This window comes from Adiantum capillus-veneris, chromosome 28, assembly GCF_014529385.1.
Source record: "Adiantum capillus-veneris isolate H3 chromosome 28, ASM1452938v2, whole genome shotgun sequence".
Taxonomy (NCBI): Eukaryota; Viridiplantae; Streptophyta; class Polypodiopsida; order Polypodiales; family Pteridaceae; genus Adiantum; species Adiantum capillus-veneris.
In genome coordinates, this window is record NC_140958.1 from 128485926 (window position 1) to 128509583 (window position 23658).

Here is a 23658-nt window from a genome sequence, read left to right on the forward strand (position 1 = left end):
AGCATATCAAGATCAGCAACCCGCGACTCAACCATAGTATTCTACAAGCCTATCTCAAAGGCAACAAAGCCTACAGGCACTTGAGAAGTCCCATGAACCATTGCATCCCTGTAAGAGTGCACCACTTTATTCCATGCATCCGCAAGAGTGCGATTGTCATTACAAGGAAGTGGTTTTTGCCCCTCAGATCTTACTTCAGGAGGTACATAATTGCTAGAGGAGAGCTGTGAACGCATCTTAACAGTCTTCTTGGGGGTTATCCAAGGAGATCCTCCCACCGAGTCCACATTTTCCCCTTATTTTTGGTTTTAGGAGTAGATACAAACTTTCCTTTACCCGAAGGATTTGGGGAAGCAACAGGTTTAACTTTGCCTTTACCCACAGGTAAGACATCAGGCAACATAGAGGCCGTAACAGCAGCAACTCTGGGATTAGAGACTTCTTTCTCATTAGAAACTGCAAGCTGAGGGACAACTGAAGGAGGGGGTTGCAAAATAGGCTCAGTACATTCAAATTGCATATGTCCAAATTTCCCACAACAAGAACATGAATTTGCAAATTTTCCCCATCTGAGCTTGAATAGGCATTTCCCAATGAGTTGGTCCCCCGAATTGACAGTAATACCTTTACGGGTGGGAACATCCATGTCCCAAAGCACACAAAAGTGATTAGTATTGGCATCAAGCTTGGGCGCGCAAATCACTTTTCCCAAATGAGAGGCCAGCATAGGAAGAAAGTGACGCCACGTACGCGGAAAATCAAGGATTTCCACCCATACCGGGCACTTCTCACGGATTAAGCTTTGATAGTCTTTGGTAAGTGCCACGGAAATACACGCGTCATCTGAGTACCAAAAAACAGAGAAGACAACTAAAGTAACATATTACGGGCATCAATGTCTGCTAGCAAAACTTCATAGAATCTTCTAGCACCAAAGTAAACGCCTCAAATCGCCTGTCATATAAGGAGGAAGTCTACCTACGTACCCACGTCTTGCGCTATGGGCATCTTGCCCGAAAAGAACATAATAACTACATTTAAATCATATTGCACCACTGGGTCCATCAATGCTTGAACAGGAATGAGCACTTCAGTAGAGGGTTCTTGCTCGTCCCAAGCATTTCATGCATCTTCAAAATCCTCTAACAAATAGGCTCGGATTTCACCCATTTCCGAAGTCTTTGTTTCCTGCATTTGTATGAGCTAACAAAGGGCTCACCAAAATCAGAAACAAGAGAATAATTCAAAACCCAACAATTTGAAAGATACTATTACTCTTTTTGGTTGTATCCTCAAGCAAAACCCACATGTATAGATGATAAATTCTCTCTCTTCTCTTCGTTTGTTTTGCAAACAAACTTTGCAAATCTCTTTCAGGTAATCATCTCACCATTGACAAATCCATTGTTGTGTGCTTTGATTCTACAATCATTGATTGAGCTAGTAAATTTGTATCAATAGAATCAAATTTACATCGTTGTTCTTAATACGAGCTTATAATACCAATGTTGGGAGACCAAAAGAACGGAAGCTTAAACTATTCAACGTTTTCTCATACACAACCATCAACCTCTCACTCTCTCTCCCAAAACCTAAGTTCACACAATTACACACACACACACACACAATAAACTAGACAGTGAAAGCATGTAAGAGAAGGAGATATAGACATGATTTTTGCACACATATCTCAACATAAAAGTGGGAGAGGAGAATCTTGCACAAGAATGGCTTAAAATCATAACTCTCAAACTCCACGGTATCTCTTGTGGAGTCGAGTATTTAATTTTATTATAAACTTATTCTAAATGCCAAGTATTTGAGATCCCTCTTTACACATTAGTCCATGAGTGGTGGCTATCACTTCTTGCATAACTCTTTATAGGGTGAGTTCTCACTAGAAATATACAACAAAACTATATTGACTTATTTAACTAAAACACCCGTTCAAATATAAATGGCCGAGAGATATTATTTAGTATCTTCTCCTCAGTTCCCAAAATTCCAATCTACACAATATCAATCTCATTATTAAGAAAAAAAATAAGATAGCACCAAAATTAAACATTAGACGCCAGCTATCCCAATTGTAATCCTAACCACATACAATAGGAGGGTACCCAAAGTCATAATCTAGTGCTATCTGTGTGCTTGGCATTTTTTTCCTCCACTAGCACTCTCTCTCTCTCTCTCTCTCTCTCTCTCTCTCTCTCTCTCTCTCTATTGCCATCAATCTCTACATCTCTCTCTAATGCTTATGTTCCCCTCTACCATAAGATCCTACTTGTAGGTTCCACTTACACATTACCTATTGATAGATGGAAGAGTGAAGTAGTTGGTCGATATACTTCATGTGTCCAATATAGCAAAGAACTTGGTGTTTGCTGGGAAAATGGTTAAGCGAAGTTTTAGGTCAAGCTCAATTGGGTTCTCTGTAGAGGAATACAAGAAGAATTAAAGGGTCATTGCACAAGGTAGAAATGTCCACTCTTGATGTGCAGTTATCAAAGATAAAAGTTTGTCATGTTTGCACAAGGGTCAGGATCTGTTGTAGACATGAAATTTGGCATAAGCGTATTGGATATGTTAATGTGCAGAAGCTAAGAACTATGCAAATTCAAAAGCTTGTGACAAGTTTATCACTTTTAAAGATAATTGAAATGCATAAGGTTTGTGAGGCTTGTCAATTTGCAAACATAAAAAAACATCATTTCCTCATGATAAGTATGTAAGAAAAAATATGGTGGGGATAGCATTTTTGATGTGTGGGATCCTATGAAGAATCCACCCATATGTAAATGTAGATTTTATGCTACCTTCATTGATGACACGAGGAAGGTGAAACCGGCCCGTAGGGCGGTAGGCTTTGGCTTTCACCCGAAATTCTTTACTTTAAACACACACAGAGAGAACGTGCGAAGGAAACCTGTGACAGGAATTAACACTTAAGTAAACACACGGCTCGGAAGCTAGAATGCCCAGAGGAGACGCCGACAACCTGTAGGCCCCAAAATTGGCGCCCCTTTTGATATTTCTTTATTCTTTAAGAGGATAAATTACAAAGTAGAGTCCTAGGAATCCTTTACCTGTATCCCGCTAGATACTACCTGATTTGGCCAAATTTCGGCACTGGCATAACAGCCCCAAAACTTGCACGATACCAATTTCCCTGCTAGAACTCATTTCCACTGGCGTATACCCACTGATTCCTACCCAAAACAGTAAATTCAGCACGCTGTATTTATTGGTTTTTTCCCTGTTTTCAGCCCCAAGCAGTCCCCTAGCTGTCCTCTGCCAGTGGGACACAATTTCCAAGGGTTCTGGCGTCCATATGGCTGAAAAACAGTCAATTTACAGTGCATACACATCGCTGAATTCGCACCTGTACAGTGAGGTTATGACCCTCACCAGTGCTTGCTTTGGAGTAGCAGTTAGCTACCCATGTTCGTGCTCAAGGAGGCTCTTGCCTCAGCACAAAAGCATGAACCCACACAACTATACATCAATCAAATGAAGAGCTCTCTTGTGGGGCATCACATAACTGCACGTAGGGGGGAGAGAGAGCAGTGTGTAGCGTGCAGGGCATCACTCCTAGCACCACACTGTACAGGAGAGGAAAAGAAAGCACTCCATAGCTCTTAACCTGTGGTTGGAAAGGTTCTCAATGAAGCATCCCCCCAGCATAAATCGAGCGCCCCCTCTTCTGCGCTTGAGCTGTAATGCATCTGTGAACAAATAGATGCAAAAGGGAAAGATTTCCATGGTTGCCAAAACCTGTTGAGAACGTAGCAAAAAAGCCCTGTAAACACGCATCGATGCCTTCCAATGCTGAAAATGAGCTCCTTGGTCCTAGGTAAAGTCATGGGAAGCTCAAAAATGGAGAGAAATGATTGAAAATCACAGTTATCAACCTCCAAACCTCCTCCAAAAAGTCAGTTACGAGTTCTGTTCTCCCAAACTTGGTAAATTGACCAAAAAGTGACACTTGGTACTCATGCATGCAATTTCCCCGCATTGGGCTTTGTTGGGCTCCCACTGGTCTTCTGACCATCTATCCTCATTGGGACCGCATCCAAAAGTGCAATGTGGCCCAAATGTCGGATTCCTTTCTTTGGTGACCCCATCTTGACATTGTACCTTTATTGAGTTCATTTCCTAGTATTCACCAACTTGCTAAGTGCGACGAGGGGACCTACATAATCTTGAACTGAGCCTACACATCCTTTTACTTTACGAGTTTTGTGCCGACCAACTTCCTGTCTGGGTGAAACTACCGTTCACATTGGCCATACAATGTCCGACCATTTGCAACTTCAAAAAGAGGGTCTCAAAAATTAAACAAAAATCATTGGAAAGAAACCAAGAACTAAGGTTTAGGAGTTGCCACGTCCTCATGATATACCCCCCTCTTGAAATCGCAAACGTCCTCGATTGCATACCATAAATACATGCCACTGATGATCTTGTGTTGTTAGCACTCTTTTATCATCACGTGTATCCGTAAGAAAAGTCGGAACACATAGATACAAATGACTTAATGAGACCTTCATAGTTTTTCCATTTCCATCTATTACACTGAAGTCATATGTACATATGATGTGCTAGCTCTATCATTATCCCTCCTTTGCACATGTTGGGTTGGGGCATAAGTAGGCTGTAACCCAAAGACCTCAAGGTAAAGCTGCAATACATTTGCTGACTGTGACAGTTCATGTTTTTCCATCCACTTGCCATCCATAAGTGGATAGTTCTTGAATTTCACCACATAGCATCTTGCAGCCTGTCCCTTAACTTTTTATCTGTGTAAGAGGCTCTTGCCTCTGCAAACGAAAATAATTCCGCAACACTGCAGCGTACTACCCACAACGAAGTAAGCTCAAATTTCGAAATGATTTCCCAATGCGTCAAAGACTCCAAGCAATCGCCTTAGAGAATTGACGAGCAGCATGCCACCTAGCAGACCCACATCACTCCCGCAGGAGATCTAGTGGCCAATCTACCACCGTGAGACCTCTCCCTATCTCATCTTGGTTCATTTTTGCAAACCCTGAAAACACAACAGAAAATCATCCCTAATTTGACCACTTTTTGGCAGGGTGAACATGCGAAATTTCCTGTCTGTCCTGTGAAGAGGAACCCTCTTCCATAATGCCCTTCCCTTTATCGGCCATAGTATAATCCCGCGTTCATATACTCTGTGCCTTTACACAAAACAATCGAGGCTCACTTATTGAGGCAAAAGTGATTGATGTCCCGACAACGGAACCATGAAACCGGCCCGTAGGGTGGTAGGCTTTGGCTTTCACCCAAAAATTCTTTACTTTAGACCCACACAGAGAGAACGTGCGAAGGAAACCTGTGACGCGAATTAACACTTAAGTACACACACGGCTCTGAAGCTAGAATGCCGATAGCAGATGTCGACAGGCCTCAAAATTGGCGCCCCTTTCAGTATTTCTTTTTTCTTTAAGAGGGTAAATCACAAAGTAGAGTCCTCGGAATCCTTTACCTGTATCGCGCTAGATACTACATGATTTGGCCAAATTTCGACAGCATAACAATCCCAAAACTTGTGCGAAACCAATTTCTCTGCTAGAACTCACTTCCACTGGCGTATACCCTCTGATTCCTGTCCAAAAACAGTAAATTCAGCACGCTGTATTTACTGGTTTTTGCCCTATTTTCAGGCCCAAATAGTCCCCTAGTTGTCCTTTGCCAGTGGGGCATGATTCCTAAGGATTCTGGCGTCGTATGGCTGAAAAACAATCAATTTACAGCGCATACACAACGCTGAACTCGCACTTGTACAGTGAAGTTATGACCCTCATCAGTGCCTGCTTTGAAGTAACAGTTAGTTACCCCTGTTCCTCCTCAAGGAGGCTCTTGCCTCGGCACAAAAGCATGAATCCACACAACTGTACATCAGTCAAATAAAGAGCCCTCTTGTGGATCACATAACTGCACGTAGGGGGGAGAGAGAGCATTGTGTAGCGTGCAGGGCATCACTCCTAGCACCACACTGTACATGAGAGGGAAAGAAAGCACTCCATAGCTCTTAACCTGTGGTTGCTCAAAAATGGAGAGAAATGACTGAAAATCAAAGTTATCAACCTCCAAAACTCCTCCAAAAAGTCAATTACGAGTTTTGTTCTCCCAAACTTGGTAAATTGACCAAAAAGTGACACTTGGTACTCATGCATGCAATTTTCCCGCATTAAGCTTCCTGCTTTAAAATCTCTCAACTGGTGCATCAGTTTACTTTGTAACGAAGTAATAAACTGTTCCCCTTGTCATTCTGAAGCTAATGACGCGAATATATTTCGTGGCCCAAAATAGCAGTTTCCTAAATTTTAGGAGATGCTTCCATTGGGCTCCCACTGGTCTTCTGACCATCTATCCTCATTGGGACCGCATCCAAAAGTGTAATGTGACCCAACTGTCAGATACTTTCCTTTGGTGACCCCACCTTGACATTGTACCTTTATTGAGTTCACTTCCTAGTATCCACCAACTTGCTAAGTGCAACGGGGGGACCTACATGATCATGAACTAAGCCTAGACATCCTTTTACTTTACGAGTTCCTGTGCCGACAAACTTCTTGTCACCCCACCTTGACATTGTACCTTTACTGAGTTCACTTCCTAGTATCCACCAACTTGCTAAGTGCGACGAGGGGACCTACATGATCATGAACTGAGCCTAGACATCCTTTTACTTTACGAGTTCCTGTGCCAACTAACTTCCTGTCTGCGGGTGACACTACCGTTCACATTGGCCATACAATGTCCGACCATTTGCAACTTCAAAAAGAGGGTCTCAAAACTTAAACAAAAATCACTGGAAAGAAACTAACAACTAAGGTTAGGAGTTGCCACGTCCTCGTGACAGAAGGTATAATTGTACTCCATGAAAGAAAAAAGTGAGACTTTTACTCACTTTCAAATGTCGAGGCTATGGCTAAAATATAGACAAAGAAATATGTACGTTTGAAGTTAAGAGGAGAGTACTTCTTCATTGACTTCAATACTTTTCTTAGAAAGCATGAAATTCATAGGCAAATTTCATACTGATTCACTCCTAAGAAAAGAGTGTTTCTGAGAGAAAGAAGAGGCACATTGCAAAGTTGCAAGGGCAATGCTGAATGAAAAGAACCTACTCCATTGTTATTAGAATGAGGGAATCCCTATGGTTATCTACAATCTGAACAAGACTCCCACTATAGTGGTACATTATATGTCATCCGAGGAGAAGTTTAATGGCAAGAAACCTGTTCTTGGACACCTTGAAGTGTTTTGACGTATTGTTTATGTACCTGTGAGGAATGAGTTGCGTACAAAGCTGGACTTGAAAAATGAAAATGTGTGTTCATTAGGTATTCCCTTCAGTAAAAAGGGTATAAATATTACAACTCTATCACATAAAATGAGGGTGGGTACGGATGTGGTTTTGATAAGTTGAAGGACTAAAATGTTGATGTGAAACATAATGCTGGAGCTGATGTAAAGCAGAATATAGCTGCAAAAGTTGCACATGCGCATCATAGTTTACATAATATTGAGAACCCATAGAGTGATAGATTATATGAAAGAACAAATCTTGCAAATTCATCAAATGTATCAAGGAAAGGGAAATTAAAGGTTGATGACATCCTGAGGATGTTAAAGTTTAATGCATGTCATGATGACAGTGATTCAAATGGGTCAAAGAAAAGTCATGATTACGAGTTTGGTATACCCTTTTTTAAGGCTCCGGGTGCAAGAAGAATGTAGGGTGAGTATAGGACCAGGAGTCGGACAATCTTGGACCACAAAGATACAAGAGAATACGGAATCCTTTGCCTTGTGACAAAAATGTAGCTCACCTTTGTGGATGTATTATGAAGATTATGTAGGATCTAGGGCCCACTTGCTTTGTAGATGCTATAGGAAATCCAAAGTGGTAACAAGCTATCAATGAGGAGATGGGTATTTTTGATGCTAACGAGATAGGGAATTTAGTGCCATTGCCAAAAGAGAGAATGTGATTGGGTGTAAATGGGCTTACAAGGTGAAACACATTGCAAATGGTGTAGTGGGAGATACTGAGGCTCTTTGCTTGCTTTCAAATTTTCCGCTCCCCACTGGACATGCCTTGCATGATTTGTGTGTTGGAGCCACCATGGTTCTTGAACCAGCTTATCCTCGGTGGGTGCTATCCTTGTTATTAACATCTCACATGCCACATGATCATGCATATCCATGATCATGCATGCAAAGCCATCTCTCCAAATACGCACTTTGTAGCCCTTCTGCATCCGAAGTAGTGCACCTGCCAAGGGATGCTAACACTGTGACTACCGGGTGTGCCCAGGATGGACATGCAATCAGAATTTCTGCACTTTGTCTCAATGCCTTGCTTCGGAACTCGACATGCAATCGTATTGCTTCCTCATTGCTCTTCGGACATGCGTACATTCAAAACAATAAATTCCCTCCAACCATGAGGTGTCAAAGGATAATTGGTGGGGTACTTGGGTTGGGGTTTCGGCGGAGGGGGGGGGGGGGGGGGGGGGTTGATTATTGTTTTTCCTCACTATGGCCATTTTGCTAGGAGAAGCTTCATGTCATTTGACATGCTAGAATGTGGAAATCACCTGGTGTTTTGGATGTACATGTACATATGCAAAATATGTGAAACTATGGAACAACTTCTTGTTCTTACATACATCAATATACACATACCTTACCACACAAAGCATGTGAAAATGGCAATTGGAAAAGTACTCATCATAAAAACAAATAAATAAATCTAAATACTTGTGATTTTTTATTGTTATTTCTATTTTGGGGGGAAGGGTGTCCAGCTGGCATTGATTGATTTGGTGCCTGAGTATATAAGTTTCATCACCAAAAAATTTCTTCCATTTGCAACATAATTATCATACAGACATCTGTAAGCACTGCATAATGACAGATTCCCCATACCAACACACCCTTTACAATTGTTGATGTTACATTGTCTGTGGATTAACCCAACATTGTGAGAAATTTGAACTCCCCATCACACAGCAATTTGCTCTAAGCCACAGAAACAGAACATGACAAAATCAAGCTTGAAGAAGGAGAGGAGCAAGTTTACCTGGTGAGGTGAATGCAGCTGATGTAGACAATACATGATCTTCACATGAGCATATATAGCTCAATAGACACAGAATTCTCACACCTCAGCGAACTTCACATCCGCTAGAAGAGCTTGTGCTGCTCGCCGACCGGAGACAAGGGCACCGTCGAAGGTGGCCGAATCTCGGTGATCTCCACACACATAGATGCCTGCAAGGATGCGAGGGTCCTTGAGAAGGTCTGTGGGTGGTGTTTGATCCGGCTGAGCAAGCTTGATACGGTATGTTCGAAGATGCTTCCAAGCATCAACCATCCCCTTCCCAAACCATTCACCGAGTTCCGTGCGTGCCGCATCCTCTAGCTCATCATCTGTCTTGTTTTCATAGAATCCAACAAGAGAGACAGACACAAGGGCTTTCCCTTGAGGAGAATAGCTTTTGCACACAGTTGTGGGGAAAAACATGTTGTTTATGATCCCTTTGCCAGAGCCATTGAGAAGCAAGATGGGCTCCTTGATAGGGATGGCATCCGCGGCAAAGTACAAACACACAGTACTCCTTGGCGGCTTGCTTATGGACGGTGGCACATTATGAAGCAACCCACCAAGTAGCCTACCTGCCTCTGGTCCCTCCACTGCTAAAATTAGTCCATGCTTGCACTTCAAAATCCTCCCATCCTCAAGCTTCACACCTTTGGGGCATCTGTCCCTATCAAAAACAAGCTCTGCAACTTTCGATTTCAACAACACCGATGCCTTTGGTAGCTTATCGGCAATCTGCTGTGGAATCGCCCCAATCCCTGCTGCCGGTAGGGTGTTGGAACCCAACGCCAGACATTTGAAGACAAAATCAAAGAGGCGGGATGTTGTCTGTAGCTGGTTATCGAAAAAAATGCCACCGAAAAAGGGTCGGAAAAAGCGATCCACCATCCCTTCGGAGAACCCGGTAGACCTCACCCTTTGCAAAATAGTGGTTTCCACATCTGACAATATCTCCTCGTCAGCTCGAGCCGCAGCTCTCATCCGAACCAACCCGACGAGGACCTTATCAACAGCATTGCCTATGGGATTGATCAGAGAAAGCAATCCATCAGCCAAATGGCGAATTGGATCAGCAACTCGGTGCAGCCTCCCATCGAACCAGACAAGGGCTCCGGCATAGAAGCTCTGGAGATTAAGTGCATCATAGTCAAGAATGCGGCGAGCTTCAGGGTACGCAGTGATGAAGATTTGGAAGCCCCTGTCAAGCAAAAAGCCCTCGAATTGGTCTGTGCGGACTCGACCACCAACACCATCAGATGCTTCAACCAATAAGAAGGGTTCTCCTGCAGTGGCAAGATGCCGAGCGGCAGCAAGACCTGCTAGGCCAGCGCCGACAACAATAACTCCAGCTTCCTGATCGCCAGCATCGTCACCGCCGGCCTCTTCATTGCGATTAGATGCAGCTGCGATGCCCTCTGTTTGCTCTGCAATGGTCTCGGCGGCCCTCACCACAATAGTCTGTGGAAACTCCCTCACTCTTCTGCATTTGGCAAGCCCTTGCTGTGGAGAAGATCCTGAAAGGTGCAGGGAGAGCACCCCATGAAGCTGCAGAGAGAATTGGCTTCGAATGGAAGAAGTGAGAAACCCCGAATGAGCTGTTAAGGCCTCATGCAGGAGCTGCAAACGAAGGCCTGTGGACGAGGTGGACAAACTCTGCATTTCTTGCGATGGGGACTCTCAGGGGGAGAATGGTTGCCACCTACACAGATATACCCCCAACTTCGTTCCACTCCGACATGCTCTCCACACACACGCACAGCCTCGCTGCTTGCTCTCTCTCTCTCTCTCTCTCTCTCTCTCTCTCTCTCTGGCATACACACAGACACCTACTGTATGGTCCACAACCTCATCCACAAGTCCACCACATCATCACCTGTTGCCCCAACTTTGAGCTCGCCTACCCTCGTTTATATATAAGACGGGATCCAATTCGTGGGATCAAGGGCAGGGGCGAGTGGACGGCTGGGCGTGCGATTTGGGCCGTTGGATCGACGCAAAGGGGGGGGGGGCAAGATTTTGATTGCGCAAAGTCACAATGCTATCAGCAGCTCGCGATAGGGCAGATGGTTAAGGCTGTGGGCTATGGAGCGGGAGGTTGTGGGTTAGAAGGGGGCGGACGCGCAACAGGGGACGCTACTTTTTTATTTAATTGGGCACGCGATCAATGGTCGATCTTTCCCCTGCCGTTGATCCCGCGAGTTATGCCCGTGTCAGTTATCAACGAGGCTAGCCTACAACGGGCTCGCTCTTAGAAACAACACTCTAAGATTAAATTGCAATGTTCATAAAAATCAGCTATGCACGTGTATAGGGTAAAGGGGGCAATGCACGTGTATAGGGTAAAGCGGGCAGTACTAGAACCTTTAAAACGTAGGAGTTAATAGTGGGACATTTTAAATTGAAATGATTCAATCTTGGGATAAGATGATTTGTTTTGAACAAAAGTGCCATGAAAGTAGCCCATCTAATGCACTCCACGTTCCCAATGCTATTTTGCATCATGATTATCAAGATTCTTAAAGATATTTGATGTTTAATTTGAAGTTGTTCCATTTATTGGCCCCTTTACCCTAGTTCTTTTCTTAGTGCAATGACATTTTTTTTTTCTCATGCTATCAAAGTTTATTTGGCCTACATCTAGTGGATATGAGTGACTACATGCATGGAATACATTTAAAAAAGTGATCGCACCTCATGCAATGCCCTTCAATTGCATCTATTGAAATTATTCTAGAGCTTCCTTAGCCAAAGCTTCATGGACATATCAACTTGTAAGTGCATTCCAACAAAATCTAGTTGCTAGACACTCTCACTCCATACTCTTTGGAACCTAGGAATTTTCCTCGCCATGCCCTTCTTGAGTATCTCTCATGCACAGGAACTCAAAATGTTGTGTGCGTACGTGCACACATGCGCCCTTGACTAGAGGGGATGATTTGCCTCCTCCCATTTACAATGAATGGTTGGGTTGTGGCGAGCAAATGTTCAACTCTCACCCTCTTTCATGGGATCTCACTTCAATGCTTCATTCCTCCCCCATGCCCTTCTTTGCGAAAAGCTCATTTCACATGGAGAGCCTTAAAAAGGCTCACCCTTGCCCTTCTTTGCAAAAAGTTCGTCACATGGAGAGCGTCAAGAGATCTATCTACACCATTACAATATCTGTAGATATAGAAGCTAGATTGATCATTGCATAGGCTTGGCTGTGCAGGTCAAAAAACGTAGAGGTAATTTGGTAATTTCTACACTCAATCTGAATTCTTTTGAATTTATGCGGTTCTCTTTCCATCTAATCCGCAATCTAGAGATAAAATTTTAACTTTTATAGCTGTGATTACAATAAATCGAGATTTTTTAAAGCACTGGCATTTTGTCAGGTCCTTCTAAATTTGCAAACGCCATGATTAATTTCCTAGGTCAAGCACGACCCACCTAGAATAAACATCGGCAATGGATTGTGACACAAGAGAAGTAGCTACCATTTGATTGGATGTTGGCTCATGGTGCTCCTCTATGGCTGTTGTAGGAGCACTCATTTTGAGGCAAGGCAAGCACCTATATTTTCTCTTGAGCATGCAATGCAATCCTCATCTCCTCGTCTCGAAAACATTGATTTCATACTATGCTAGCTCCTTATCATTTGACAATACAGACTACTAAAACTTATATGATGATGAAGTCCGTGGTTGTTTGGCAGCAATAGAAGATGATCAAATTAGCCACGGGCAAGGGCTAAGAAGGCAATAAAGATGCAAAGAGACAAAGAGAAGCTAAGTGTACATTTGCGATTGTCGATGCTTGTGAATGTATAGCAAAGAAACTAATGTGCAAGCTACTTGATGTTCATGAAAATAGTGACAATATCCATTATTGCAAGGATAGGCATTGCAGGCATTCTTGCCATCCGAATCAGTTATAGCCCTCTTCGATTTGTACAAGTACCACTCGGGCTCTAGCTTCAACTTGCTGTTGATCATCCATGGACGTAGGCAGAAGGAGGGTTTGACATGAGACGACTTTTGGGCTGCCATTTCAGATTGCCTCGGGGGGGGGGGAGAGAGAGAGAGAGAGAGGCATCAAGCCGACCCTCGATTCATGAATGATAATATCTTTTGGAGATTTGCCACTTGCAAGCCTGAGCGTCCACTACTTGCCACCCCTAGAATCTCCTTTGCTTCTCTCTCTCTCTCTCTCTCTCTCTCTCTCTCTCTCTCTCTCTCTCTCTCTCTCACTCACTCACTCACTCACACACACACACACACACACACACACAAACAACACCTACTGCTGTCGAGGTGGGGTGGCATCATAATTGGTTATTAAATTCCCAAGGAAAAGACAACATTGTTGATGTAAGCTCTATAAGTCCGTCCACACAAGAGCATCCCTTTGAGCCTCTTTTTAGGGTCCATTAGGCTAGTGTGAGAGAGGGATCTTATAAAGCAACGAATCATGCACATGCTTCTACGATGCAAAATATAATGCAATGAGTGTCCACAATATTACACAATATTAGGTTTAGTAATAAGAAATTAATGCATCGTAAACTCACTCAAGACAGCTTTTCCGATACAGAAGCATTCTTCATAGATGGTCTACATTGGAAAGCACTTTAAGGTGTAGGGGAATCACTCCAGCAACCCCAAGTATCATCATCTCCGCATCCGAGTGTGTCAAGGTTGTATTACATATAAAACATAATCAGTTGGCTGATAATCACTTCATTTTGTACATCATGCATTTCCTTCTATTTGTACTGCTTATACTGTGTGGAAAGGAACCAAGTGTATCCGAAGCCCTTCTATGATGATTGAAAGAAGGGTGGTTGTGCTGAATTTATTCACCAGTTGCCCAAGTGATGGTGCATATTGAGCCTGAGTCCCATGATGGACTTGACCTTCGTAATGTTGAGCGCCGCTAGATGTCACCTTCCTTGGAATCTGAACTGCCATCTTGTTGTTTGATTCTCTCAATCTTCTTCTCTTTTGATGACTCCTTCAACTCTTCAATCACTACTCAACCTCTCTTATTTTCACTAGATGGTCCTCTTGTTGTTGTTTTTGGCCTTGAACGCTCTTTGGCTTTGTTAGGAGAAAGGGCATCCTCTGGCTGATTGATGGTGGCACTTGAATTGTTACCGTTTCCCCTTGCCTTCTTGTGTAGTGATGGAAATCATATCAATAGTGAGAGCACTAAACAATAAGTACCCTATTCTTTGTATGAAAAGGATAGGACTTACTGTTGTATACATCCACTTTGTTTTTAGGAAACTCACCATTAAAATAGTCTAAAAATTGTGGATAATCTCTCCAAGCATTGTTACCATAGAGCTCGTCTATCCACTCATTGGTGTAGATCCTAGTCTCCTCTCTCTCTAACTCCACCCATGCATTGTTGGGGTATAGGCGCCTGTGCCTTGCCCGGCCGCCCAGAGTTTGGGCCCCCACTGATTTGTATACCTTATACATAGCATAAGTGTATAGGGGGCTGCTCACTCTTTTGAGTCTCCCCACCCACATCGTGTCTGTCTCCTTCTCTCTCTCTCACTCTCCGTCTGTGGTGCTCCCCGATCCCCTTCAATTTGAATTGAAGGGGATCGGGGAGCACCACAGACGGAGAGTGAGAGAGAGAGAAGGAGACAGACACGATGTGGGTGGGGAGACTCAAAAGAGTGAGCAGCCCCCTATTGAATTGAAGGGGATCGGGGAGCACCACAGACGGAGAGTGAGAGAGAGAGAAGGAGACAGACACGATGTGGGTGGGGAGACTCAAAAGAGTGAGCAGCCCCCTATACACTTATGCTATGTATAAGGTATACAAGTCAGTGGGGGCCCAAACTCTGGGCGGCCGGGCAAGGCACAGGCGCCTATACCCCAACAACCTCCCACTTAAAGGCGACTGTGCCTTTAAGCAAGGGAACCTAGTCTAAAGACTACAAAAGGTGAGAGAAAACCGCTCTCAACCGATGACCACTGGCTGGCTATAATCGTGTGCATCTGGCTGTTCTGCTCCCGTGTAAGTCCATACACCACCAGACATACCGCACACGTACTGCAAGTATGTACGCAATACCTGCATATCTCCCTCGTGCACTATGCCATCATCAGTCAACAAACAACTGACAATCCCAACTGCAAATGCTCCCACTGCAGCTGCGATATCCGGTCTCAAGATCAACATCTCATACATGAGACCACCGAATGCCGATGCAATGCTAGCGGGCCCTGCTAGCTCTACGGAGCATGCATCAACATATATATCCCTGGCAATAGGCATCTCTGACTGACAAGGCGTGCCAGCCACATGCATCTCCTGACTGTCCGCAAAAGACGCATCAACCTGTCGTGCAACCTCAGAGCAAACCAGCTGCTCTAGGTGTCTGCTGGAAGACATATCCTGCACAACTATATCCCCATGCTCACTGTCGAGCATAGAAAGGAATGACTGCATAATCGCTGACATCTCAGCCTCCTCTGCAATCATCCACTGCAAACATGACCACTCAATCTGCTGTGACTCACTAGAGCTCTCATGCTCTAACTCCGTATGCATAGACTCTTGCACAACGTCCTCCTATTGTGACTCACTAGAGCAAGACCGCTCTACCTGTCTATCCTGCATAGAAGTATCTCGCACAACTGACTCTCTGCTTTGCTCAGTCACTAGCAAAGCATGCATGTCTGACTCTGTCACCTCTCTGTGTGACTGCTCAAGTCGTGCCCCAACTGTGTGCACAACGAGCTCACTACTCTGCACTCCATGCAAAGCATCCTGCAACCCACAAGCAAAAGAGACTGGCCTGCTCTCTCGCTGTCTACCTGGCTGCATGATCACAGAGACAACACCGTCTCTCGCGTGATCCACATGCAATGGGTAACCTGTATCACTCCTGGCACCTCTCGCAATCACTAGCGAACCCAAATGCATCACAAAATCTCGCTCTCGTAGCGAAATCTGACATCCACTATCCCATAACTGTTTGACTGAGATCAAATCCCGTCTCAGATCTGGCACATAACGCACATGACGCAGGGTAAATCTCATACCACTGGGCAAGGACAAACATACGTCTCATGTACCCTCAATGTCATACATAGCACCATCAGCCATGTGCACACAACCAAGTCTCCCACTAGAAAACGTGCTAAACCACTCACGATGCGACGTGACATGGAAAGTAGCATCTGAATCTAGTAACCAATGTGAAGACAATGTGCAATCCGATATGCAATCCGTAGACATAAAATTGTCTGAAGACAAGCTAGATGTAAATGTGACATCGTCGTCACAAGCATACTCAGTAACCACCGTACTGATCTCACTAGCATCTGTCATGCCCAAATCTGCATCACGCATCTGTCGCCTCTGTTGTCTCAAACGCCTGAAACATCGACGCCTAATGTGCCCTCTATGTCCACAATGCTAACATGTCAAGTCTCTATGCCGTCGAGACTTGCGTGTGGGACCAATCTCTCCCATGGACATAGAAGTGGGACTATACTCCCCTGTAGACATGGATGCCGCAAACATAGCATGTAAACTCTGCCATAAAGCATGAGTTGTAGTCTCCCTCGAGACCTGCCAGTAAACAGACTCAACCAGATGCAAATGAATTGTAGACATGGCTAACTCATCAAGATCTTGCCAATCATCATCACGCATAGAATTGGGCTTCGCCGATAAACCACGCAAGGGTTTATCCTGCCCCAAATCCGCCAATGCAACAAGCATATGCTCCTTCCAAGCAACAAAATCTGCACCATCAAACTGTGTCAGACCATAACGCTGGAAGTCAAATGAAAAATCAGCCATAATGCTCGCAAAAGAGCAACCAACAATGAGTAGCAAATGTCAACCAAATCAGCCCTAAACTGGCTCGAATTGCATCAACAAAAGTCTGCAAATATGGCTGTAAGATATGGCTGCAAATCAGCCCCAAAACAGCCCCAAAATTCAGCTCTTAAACAACTGCATAAACAAGTCACAAATGTGTCCCAGATCAGCCTACAACCGAGCCATACATGGACACCTGCAAAGAGGAAACAATGGCTGAAAATTCAGCGCCCAAATAAGCCCTCAAACCTGCCTGTAAACTTGTAAACCTGTAGCTGAAACCTGCTGAAAAACCTCAAGCCATTAGTGCTCGAATCCGGCTACCTAGCTAGTAGCCACACAAGCATACATCACAATACTCACTCCTGTGAGTGTGCCAAGATAACTGTACGCCTCTCAAACCCATGAGCTAATCACCAAGCCCACAATGTGCGGTATCGATGCATACACACGCACAAATCTCCCACCTGCAGAGAACATCGCACACAAATGCTGAGTGCAACCCGCAATCTCTACCTAGATCGCATAAATGATGCACATAAAACTCGTGGGAAAATTTCGCCAGAGTTTCGTCAGTAAAACGACCACAAAACTAGTAACCAAATTGACTGCACGCTCAAAACCATGAGCAACCAAAGCGCATCAAACCGCACTCCAAATGCATGCACCAATCTCCACATTTTGCATACATCATTGCAAACACCTGCAAATCTAGTACACAAATATCTGCTCTACCTGTGACTGCCAAAAAACATGCTCGAGGCATACATTGCCGAGCTCAAAATGCAATCACATTAGTCTCCCTGAGCATCAAACCACATAAGGCATACATCGTATCCTCCCACCTGTGAGGAAACTTGCAGCAAATATCACTCTCACATCTGAGAGCAAACCATGTGTGGAATCCTCGACACACAATAAACAACTGCTGCTGCAAAAAATTCAGCATTCAGAATTTTAAAATTCTGATATGACGAGCGCGTCCGGAGCGTGCCAAAACCCCAAGGTAGACTCCTGGATCATATGTATCCGAGTCCGGGTGTGAAAGCTATGCCAAAAACAGTGTTTTTGGGACCCGAGAGTGCACAAATAAACTTGCTGCTGTACCTGCTGTAATTCAAAGCATAATTTCAGCAAATAGACATCACCATCGCGTCCGAAGCGTGCCAAAACCCTGACCTAGACTCCTGGATCATGTAGATCTGACTCTGTATGACGGAGCTACGCAAAAAACTGCGTTTTAGAGCCCGAAAATGGCAAAAACGACCTGCACACTGTCTTGAACCTGCTCCTGCTCCACTCTGCGTGATGCAATGTCCTCTCAATGCAAGCTCTAACACAAGAGCTCTGCCACAACAGCATCCAAGCACTCGAATGTCAAGCTCTCCTCCGCCGAGCACTTCTCTAACGAGCTCCACTAAGCTCAAAAGCTCCTCTCACCAAGGAAGCCGCAACCGCCTCCTCGACCAAGCTTGACCACACCAAGCTCCTAAGCTCCAAAGACAATGCTCCTCAAGCTAAAATCTCTCTCCGTGAAACTCCGCGATCGAACTCCACCGTCGAGAGCGAGCGAGCTATCGCCTCGAAGCTCTCAAAGCCGTCGTGCTCTCCGCGGTCACCATAGCTCTGATACCAATTGAAGGGGATCGGGGAGCACCACAGATGAAGAGTGAGAGAGAGAGAAGGAGACAGACACGATGTGGGTGGGGAGACTCAAAAGAGTGAGCAGCCCCCTATACACTTATGCTATGTATAAGGTATACAAGTCAGTGGGCGCCCAAACTCTGGGCGGTCGGGCAAGGCACAGGCGCCTATACCCCAACATGCATCACTGGGATGCTTGGGGAATGGGTACTGTGAGGTGTTTCTGAATGTGCCCACCCACCATCTACAACATACAATATTGACTACATTGATCAAAACATAAAACATTGATCAATGTAGTCAAATGATAGTTAAGTACATGTAGTAAGTGGCATACTATGCATGCATAGTGTGGTTGTTCCTCTCCATTTTTTGTGGCCCACATGGTTGACTCTACATCGCAAAAATTCCTTGTCAAAGTGATCCTCGCAATAATATTACACAAGAGACAAGCCATAATCATGTGTAGCCCATGCATGGAGCTTCTTCACTGGCTAAATTTTTATGCTCCATCTTCTCTGCCAAGCTCAATACACCAATGTACAAGAAGCCTTAGCAACATTTGCACTCACATATATGTTTAACATCACCATTCTAAAGTGTTATTGTATTCACCTCTTCATTTTCCACCAGTAGACATGCGTTCTTAGCCACTATCAAAATGGCTTCTCTTTGTGTTAGAATAGATGCCTTGATCATTGAAACATCGCTCTTGGCCAATATGTCCACTAATTGGCGTTTCTTACAAATGTGTAAATGGTGTAACATCAAGTTAAATTGCTAAAAAAATCACATTCAAAGATAAAGTATACGCACTCCTCAAGGCCAATATGTGTACGTGCAATGTCAAATACTCTGAAGGGGATCATTTTGCATCCCTTCTCTCTCAACCCATGAAGAAAAGATTCTTAAAAAAAAAAAAAAATCCATTCTCTAGATTTGCGATGATAGCAGTTTCTAACTCCTTTCAAACAAAGAAATTCTTCGTAGCATTTAAAGCCATCTTATAGCTTGCTTTTTACTGTTCTTCTCTTGAAAAGGATTCTCTTGTGCCTCTTGCAAGAAAATCTACATTTTTTGGCGATAAATTGCATCAAAATCCACCTACATTCTGCAACATAGAGGTGGATTAAATTCCAAACACAATATATTTAAGTCACCATATGCATATATACTGTAAATTACACTCACCTTTCACAAGAGTTGTGGTAACAAAGATATTGGAAGTCTAAGACACTTTGATTAGGTCATGGTAGTGCCATAAGAGGCCTTTCAAAAATTTCCCTAGCTTCCTTGTTGAATTGGTCCATCAAGGACTTTTGGACAAAGGTTGGCAAGTGCCAATTTTTGCATCATAAAAATGTCGTGGGTAGTAGTGTGAGACACATAGACTTGTCTAATATCATAATAGATATTGTTTAGCGACTATTTGAAATTAATTTTGTAGCAAAGAAAAATTAGAGAACCTTTCTTGCTGATCATGCTAAGAACCAATAAAAACTCCTCCATCTCTTGAGGGTCAAACTTTACGAGGATGCACTCAACCTTTGGGGTTGTGAATTTTTATAGTTGCTCATGCAATACCCAATCTTTCCATGTGTGAAGTCGATGGTTCCCATCCCCCACCATGAACATCTTTTCTTCCATATGATTGAGCTCTAAAATGAACCCAATGTGATTGTCAAAGGTGACTGACGTAATCATCTCTCTCCCATGAACATCGCACCTATCAAAAGATATAACATCTTTCCTCAGGAAGACCTCAAACACGATAAATTGAGCAAATGTAGGTTGATAGCCTCCTTCAACTATTGAAGTGGTGCGCTCTACAACACAATCCTTGTTCGCTCTAATGATTAGGTTGGATAAAAGATGACAAAGAGAAATCCTTGGTAAAAGTTAATTTTATGGCACAATATGTGCATCAATCCACCTCGTTGAAATGTGGCTATAAATAACTAAACAAAAGAGGTCACTAAATGGTTCATTACCAAGATTTTGCGGCTCTATGTTTATCAAAATTATTGCACCCATTGATGGAGCTACGTGTGCGTCTTGGGCTCAGGGTTTCTTTTACCACGTAAGTGCAGGGGAGGGGTTTTTTTTTACGAGCTACATAAGCGTATAAGTTAGGGGCCAACCCCCAAGAATAAAAATAAGGAAGGGGGGTATCATATTTATGGGGAGGGGGGACTTGACTCGGGTTGATTACTTGTAACGATTGGTCACCGGTGTGCACTAGAACTTGGATGAGTTTTGGGGAAGCTTTTTATCATTGACACATCAAAGTTTGCATCAAGCCGGGGTCATAGATAAGGGCTGATTTGGCGTAGGTCAAGGGTTAATTTACACCAGCTTTGGATGTGTGAGAAATGGACGAGTAGCTACAATGGAGACTGATCGGGAACATAGATTAAAAGTCAAACTAAGACACATTGAGGGTACGTCTAGTTATCAACATGTGCGCTCCTTGCCGCACTGTCGAAGCAAGGGACTTGCCGATACACCGTGTGCGAGCCACAAATGGCTCCAAGCACACAACAAGACTAATCTAGCAAGCTCAAGAGAGCAAAGGGTGTGTCACTCACCGCTCTACGCTCGCCTTCGTGGTGGATTCCTCCCCGCGATGAAGAAGAAGCTGCAGTCGTGCCGCGCTCAACCGCTTCGCCGCCGTCGTGCCTTCGTAATGCTCGATCGCACACACACTCTCCCTCTCTCTCTCTCTCACATACACACACACACGAGGAGGTGAAGAAGAAAAAGATGGAGATGGAGATGGAGCAAGAGCACTCTTCTATTGCACAAATGAGAGAATAAGTGAATTTTAGGTTTAGTTGGCTTTTATATGAGCTCACCCCATTAACACTTGGGCGCCCATGCTTTGCCAACTAATCCCTTGAATGTCCCAGTTAGTGTGCGCCTCTCATCGGCGATCACTCTTACCCTTTTCCTATTGGTCCGACAAGCCCGGTACCTGACTCTACCAAATACATAATACACGTCCGTCGTAGGTGATGGGGTGTCCGTGAGCCGTGAGGGTTAACATGCCCCCCTTCTCGATGTAGATTCCGTCCTCGGAAGCTATTGAGTTGAAGCTCGTTCGTCGAGGTGGAAGAGCATTTGAGATGAATGTCCTTAGCCTTCTTCAGTCATCGCAAAATCAAACAACATTGGCACAGTAATTGCATTCTCATAAGTGATTAAAAAGCATATGCAGTTTTAGGTAGACAAATTGATTGGTAAAAGAATTTCAAACAATTTGTCAGCAATGAACATTAAATTGCAATGTAATCAAATGCATAAACAGATGTAAAGGTAAAAAATTAAACAAGTCTGGGGTCTCTAGTTTGACGGTCGAAAGGCACTAGAGATCGAATATTAATACCATGGGTAAGCTTCTTAATTTTCTGTGGTCAATTAAGTTGTTTAATCGCGAGAGCCAAGTATTCATGTTCGAGGGCTGACTAGAGGCTATATCTAGAAGACCTTGTAGTTAAGCTACCATAAAAGGAATTTCTCATGAAATCATCGCCTGACTGATTACTTTTTCTTTGACCCCCCAAAGTCTTTTCACAGTGATTCAATTTTGATGTGTGTGCTTATTTTGTATGCCTTGGGTTTTTTGCTTTTCAAGTAAAAGCGCCCATACTGGGAACCTTTAGGGCTCTAGTACCATAGGCAATACATGTGAGTGAAGTACCAAATCAAGCTGAGATTTCTCTTCCAGCTTAAGATTTTACAGTGTGGCACTTTGATTTTTTGTTTGTTCATTTTCAGCATTTTAATTTTGTAACTTTGGGGGGTCATATAACACTGATACACCTCCCCAGGCACATCACACTAGTAAACTCCCTTTATAATACTTAAGCTAAAGGTCAATAGGGTCAAGCCCTAGTACATTTCACACAATGCTGTCTAAATCGGATTAAGAACCTAAGTAACCATTAATTATTAGGAAGGCATTCCCCATGGTATTAAGAGAAGATTTCTAACACCTAACTTGGTCAAACTAGTTTGTCGGACTGCTTGATTTTTAAACCTAGACAAGTGATTATGACAAAAAATTACTTTGAATTAAATGTTTGATACTAAGCAAATGCGGTGAATATTAGGCTACCAATCACAATTAAAGCTGACAATCATAGATGCAAAAAAGATAAGGGGCAATGCTAATGGACAAGAAACACCTGTTTGTGTCGATGGTCGCGCTTGATTTGAAGAGTGAGTCGAGATAAAGATTCCATGAAGGTCCAAATCCTACCAATAGCAACACGCTCCTGTACACACTAGGAAACAAAAGGAATACCTCCAGGAGGCACATTAGTGGAAAAAGGTACCAACACTTATTGAACACAACAAAAAGCATAAGGAACCCTAACCTAATTATTTGCACTCCCCCTAGAGAGTCAAGGGAATAGGATATTGTAGAGTTTGGGGGGAAACCCTAAGGCTAAACCCCTATCTTCGTCGTCAAGATAACAAAGTCATCATCCATGAGACCGTATGTGCCATCCGTGTAGTCGTGTAAATTTTCTTCTTCATCATAGGTGCCCATGTTTTCTAAGAAGGTCACTAGACTCCTATAGTCATCTTGGTCAAAAGGGTAGGCTTGTGCAATGGGAGAAACGCTCTCTACTAAGTATGGATCAGACGTGGTCAAGAGACGTATCAGCCATTCTAACTCCTCAAAATTCCTCTCACATGCTAGCGTACCTATCAAATCCCATTCACATGCAAGCACTGGAAAGACCATGTGAAATATTTGTGAAAAGTAACGAGGGTACCTCTCTCCCAAGGCAGGAGTGGATGACTCTAGCGTACTAGCCATATCTGTACACGCAAATAGATGATGGTTAGAGTGCAAATATTACAAGGGTCGTGTTCTTGTGCATAATTTGTTTTTATGATTTGTGTTATGGCTCTTGCTCTTTTACTTTTTTATCTTGTTTTTGTGAGTATAAGGCTTTATATATACATTCCCTAAGATCGGAGATTAAGAGGTCAGGGAGAAAGGTTGAGAGGGAAGCAAGTGAATGATGGAT

General features: G+C 43.6%; 1 protein-coding gene across 3 annotated transcripts in view; it reads right to left on the bottom strand.

The window, feature by feature from the left end:
• LOC147421296 (FAD/NAD(P)-binding oxidoreductase family protein) overlaps positions 1 to 11019 on the bottom strand; it is a 60572-nt gene extending 49553 nt beyond the window's left edge. For 2 of the 3 annotated variants that reach the window (XM_086505162.1, XM_086505160.1), the window contains exon 1: positions 9119 to 11019. In XM_086505162.1, the coding sequence (XP_086361288.1) occupies positions 9197 to 10798 (1602 nt within the window). In that variant the 5' untranslated portion in view covers positions 10799 to 11019 and the 3' untranslated portion in view covers positions 9119 to 9196. Of the gene's footprint in view, positions 1 to 7567; positions 8309 to 9118 lie in introns of those variants that run through there. The other variant, XM_086505161.1, reaches the window with a different exon arrangement.
• Between the last annotated feature and the right edge of the window lie 12639 nt (positions 11020 to 23658).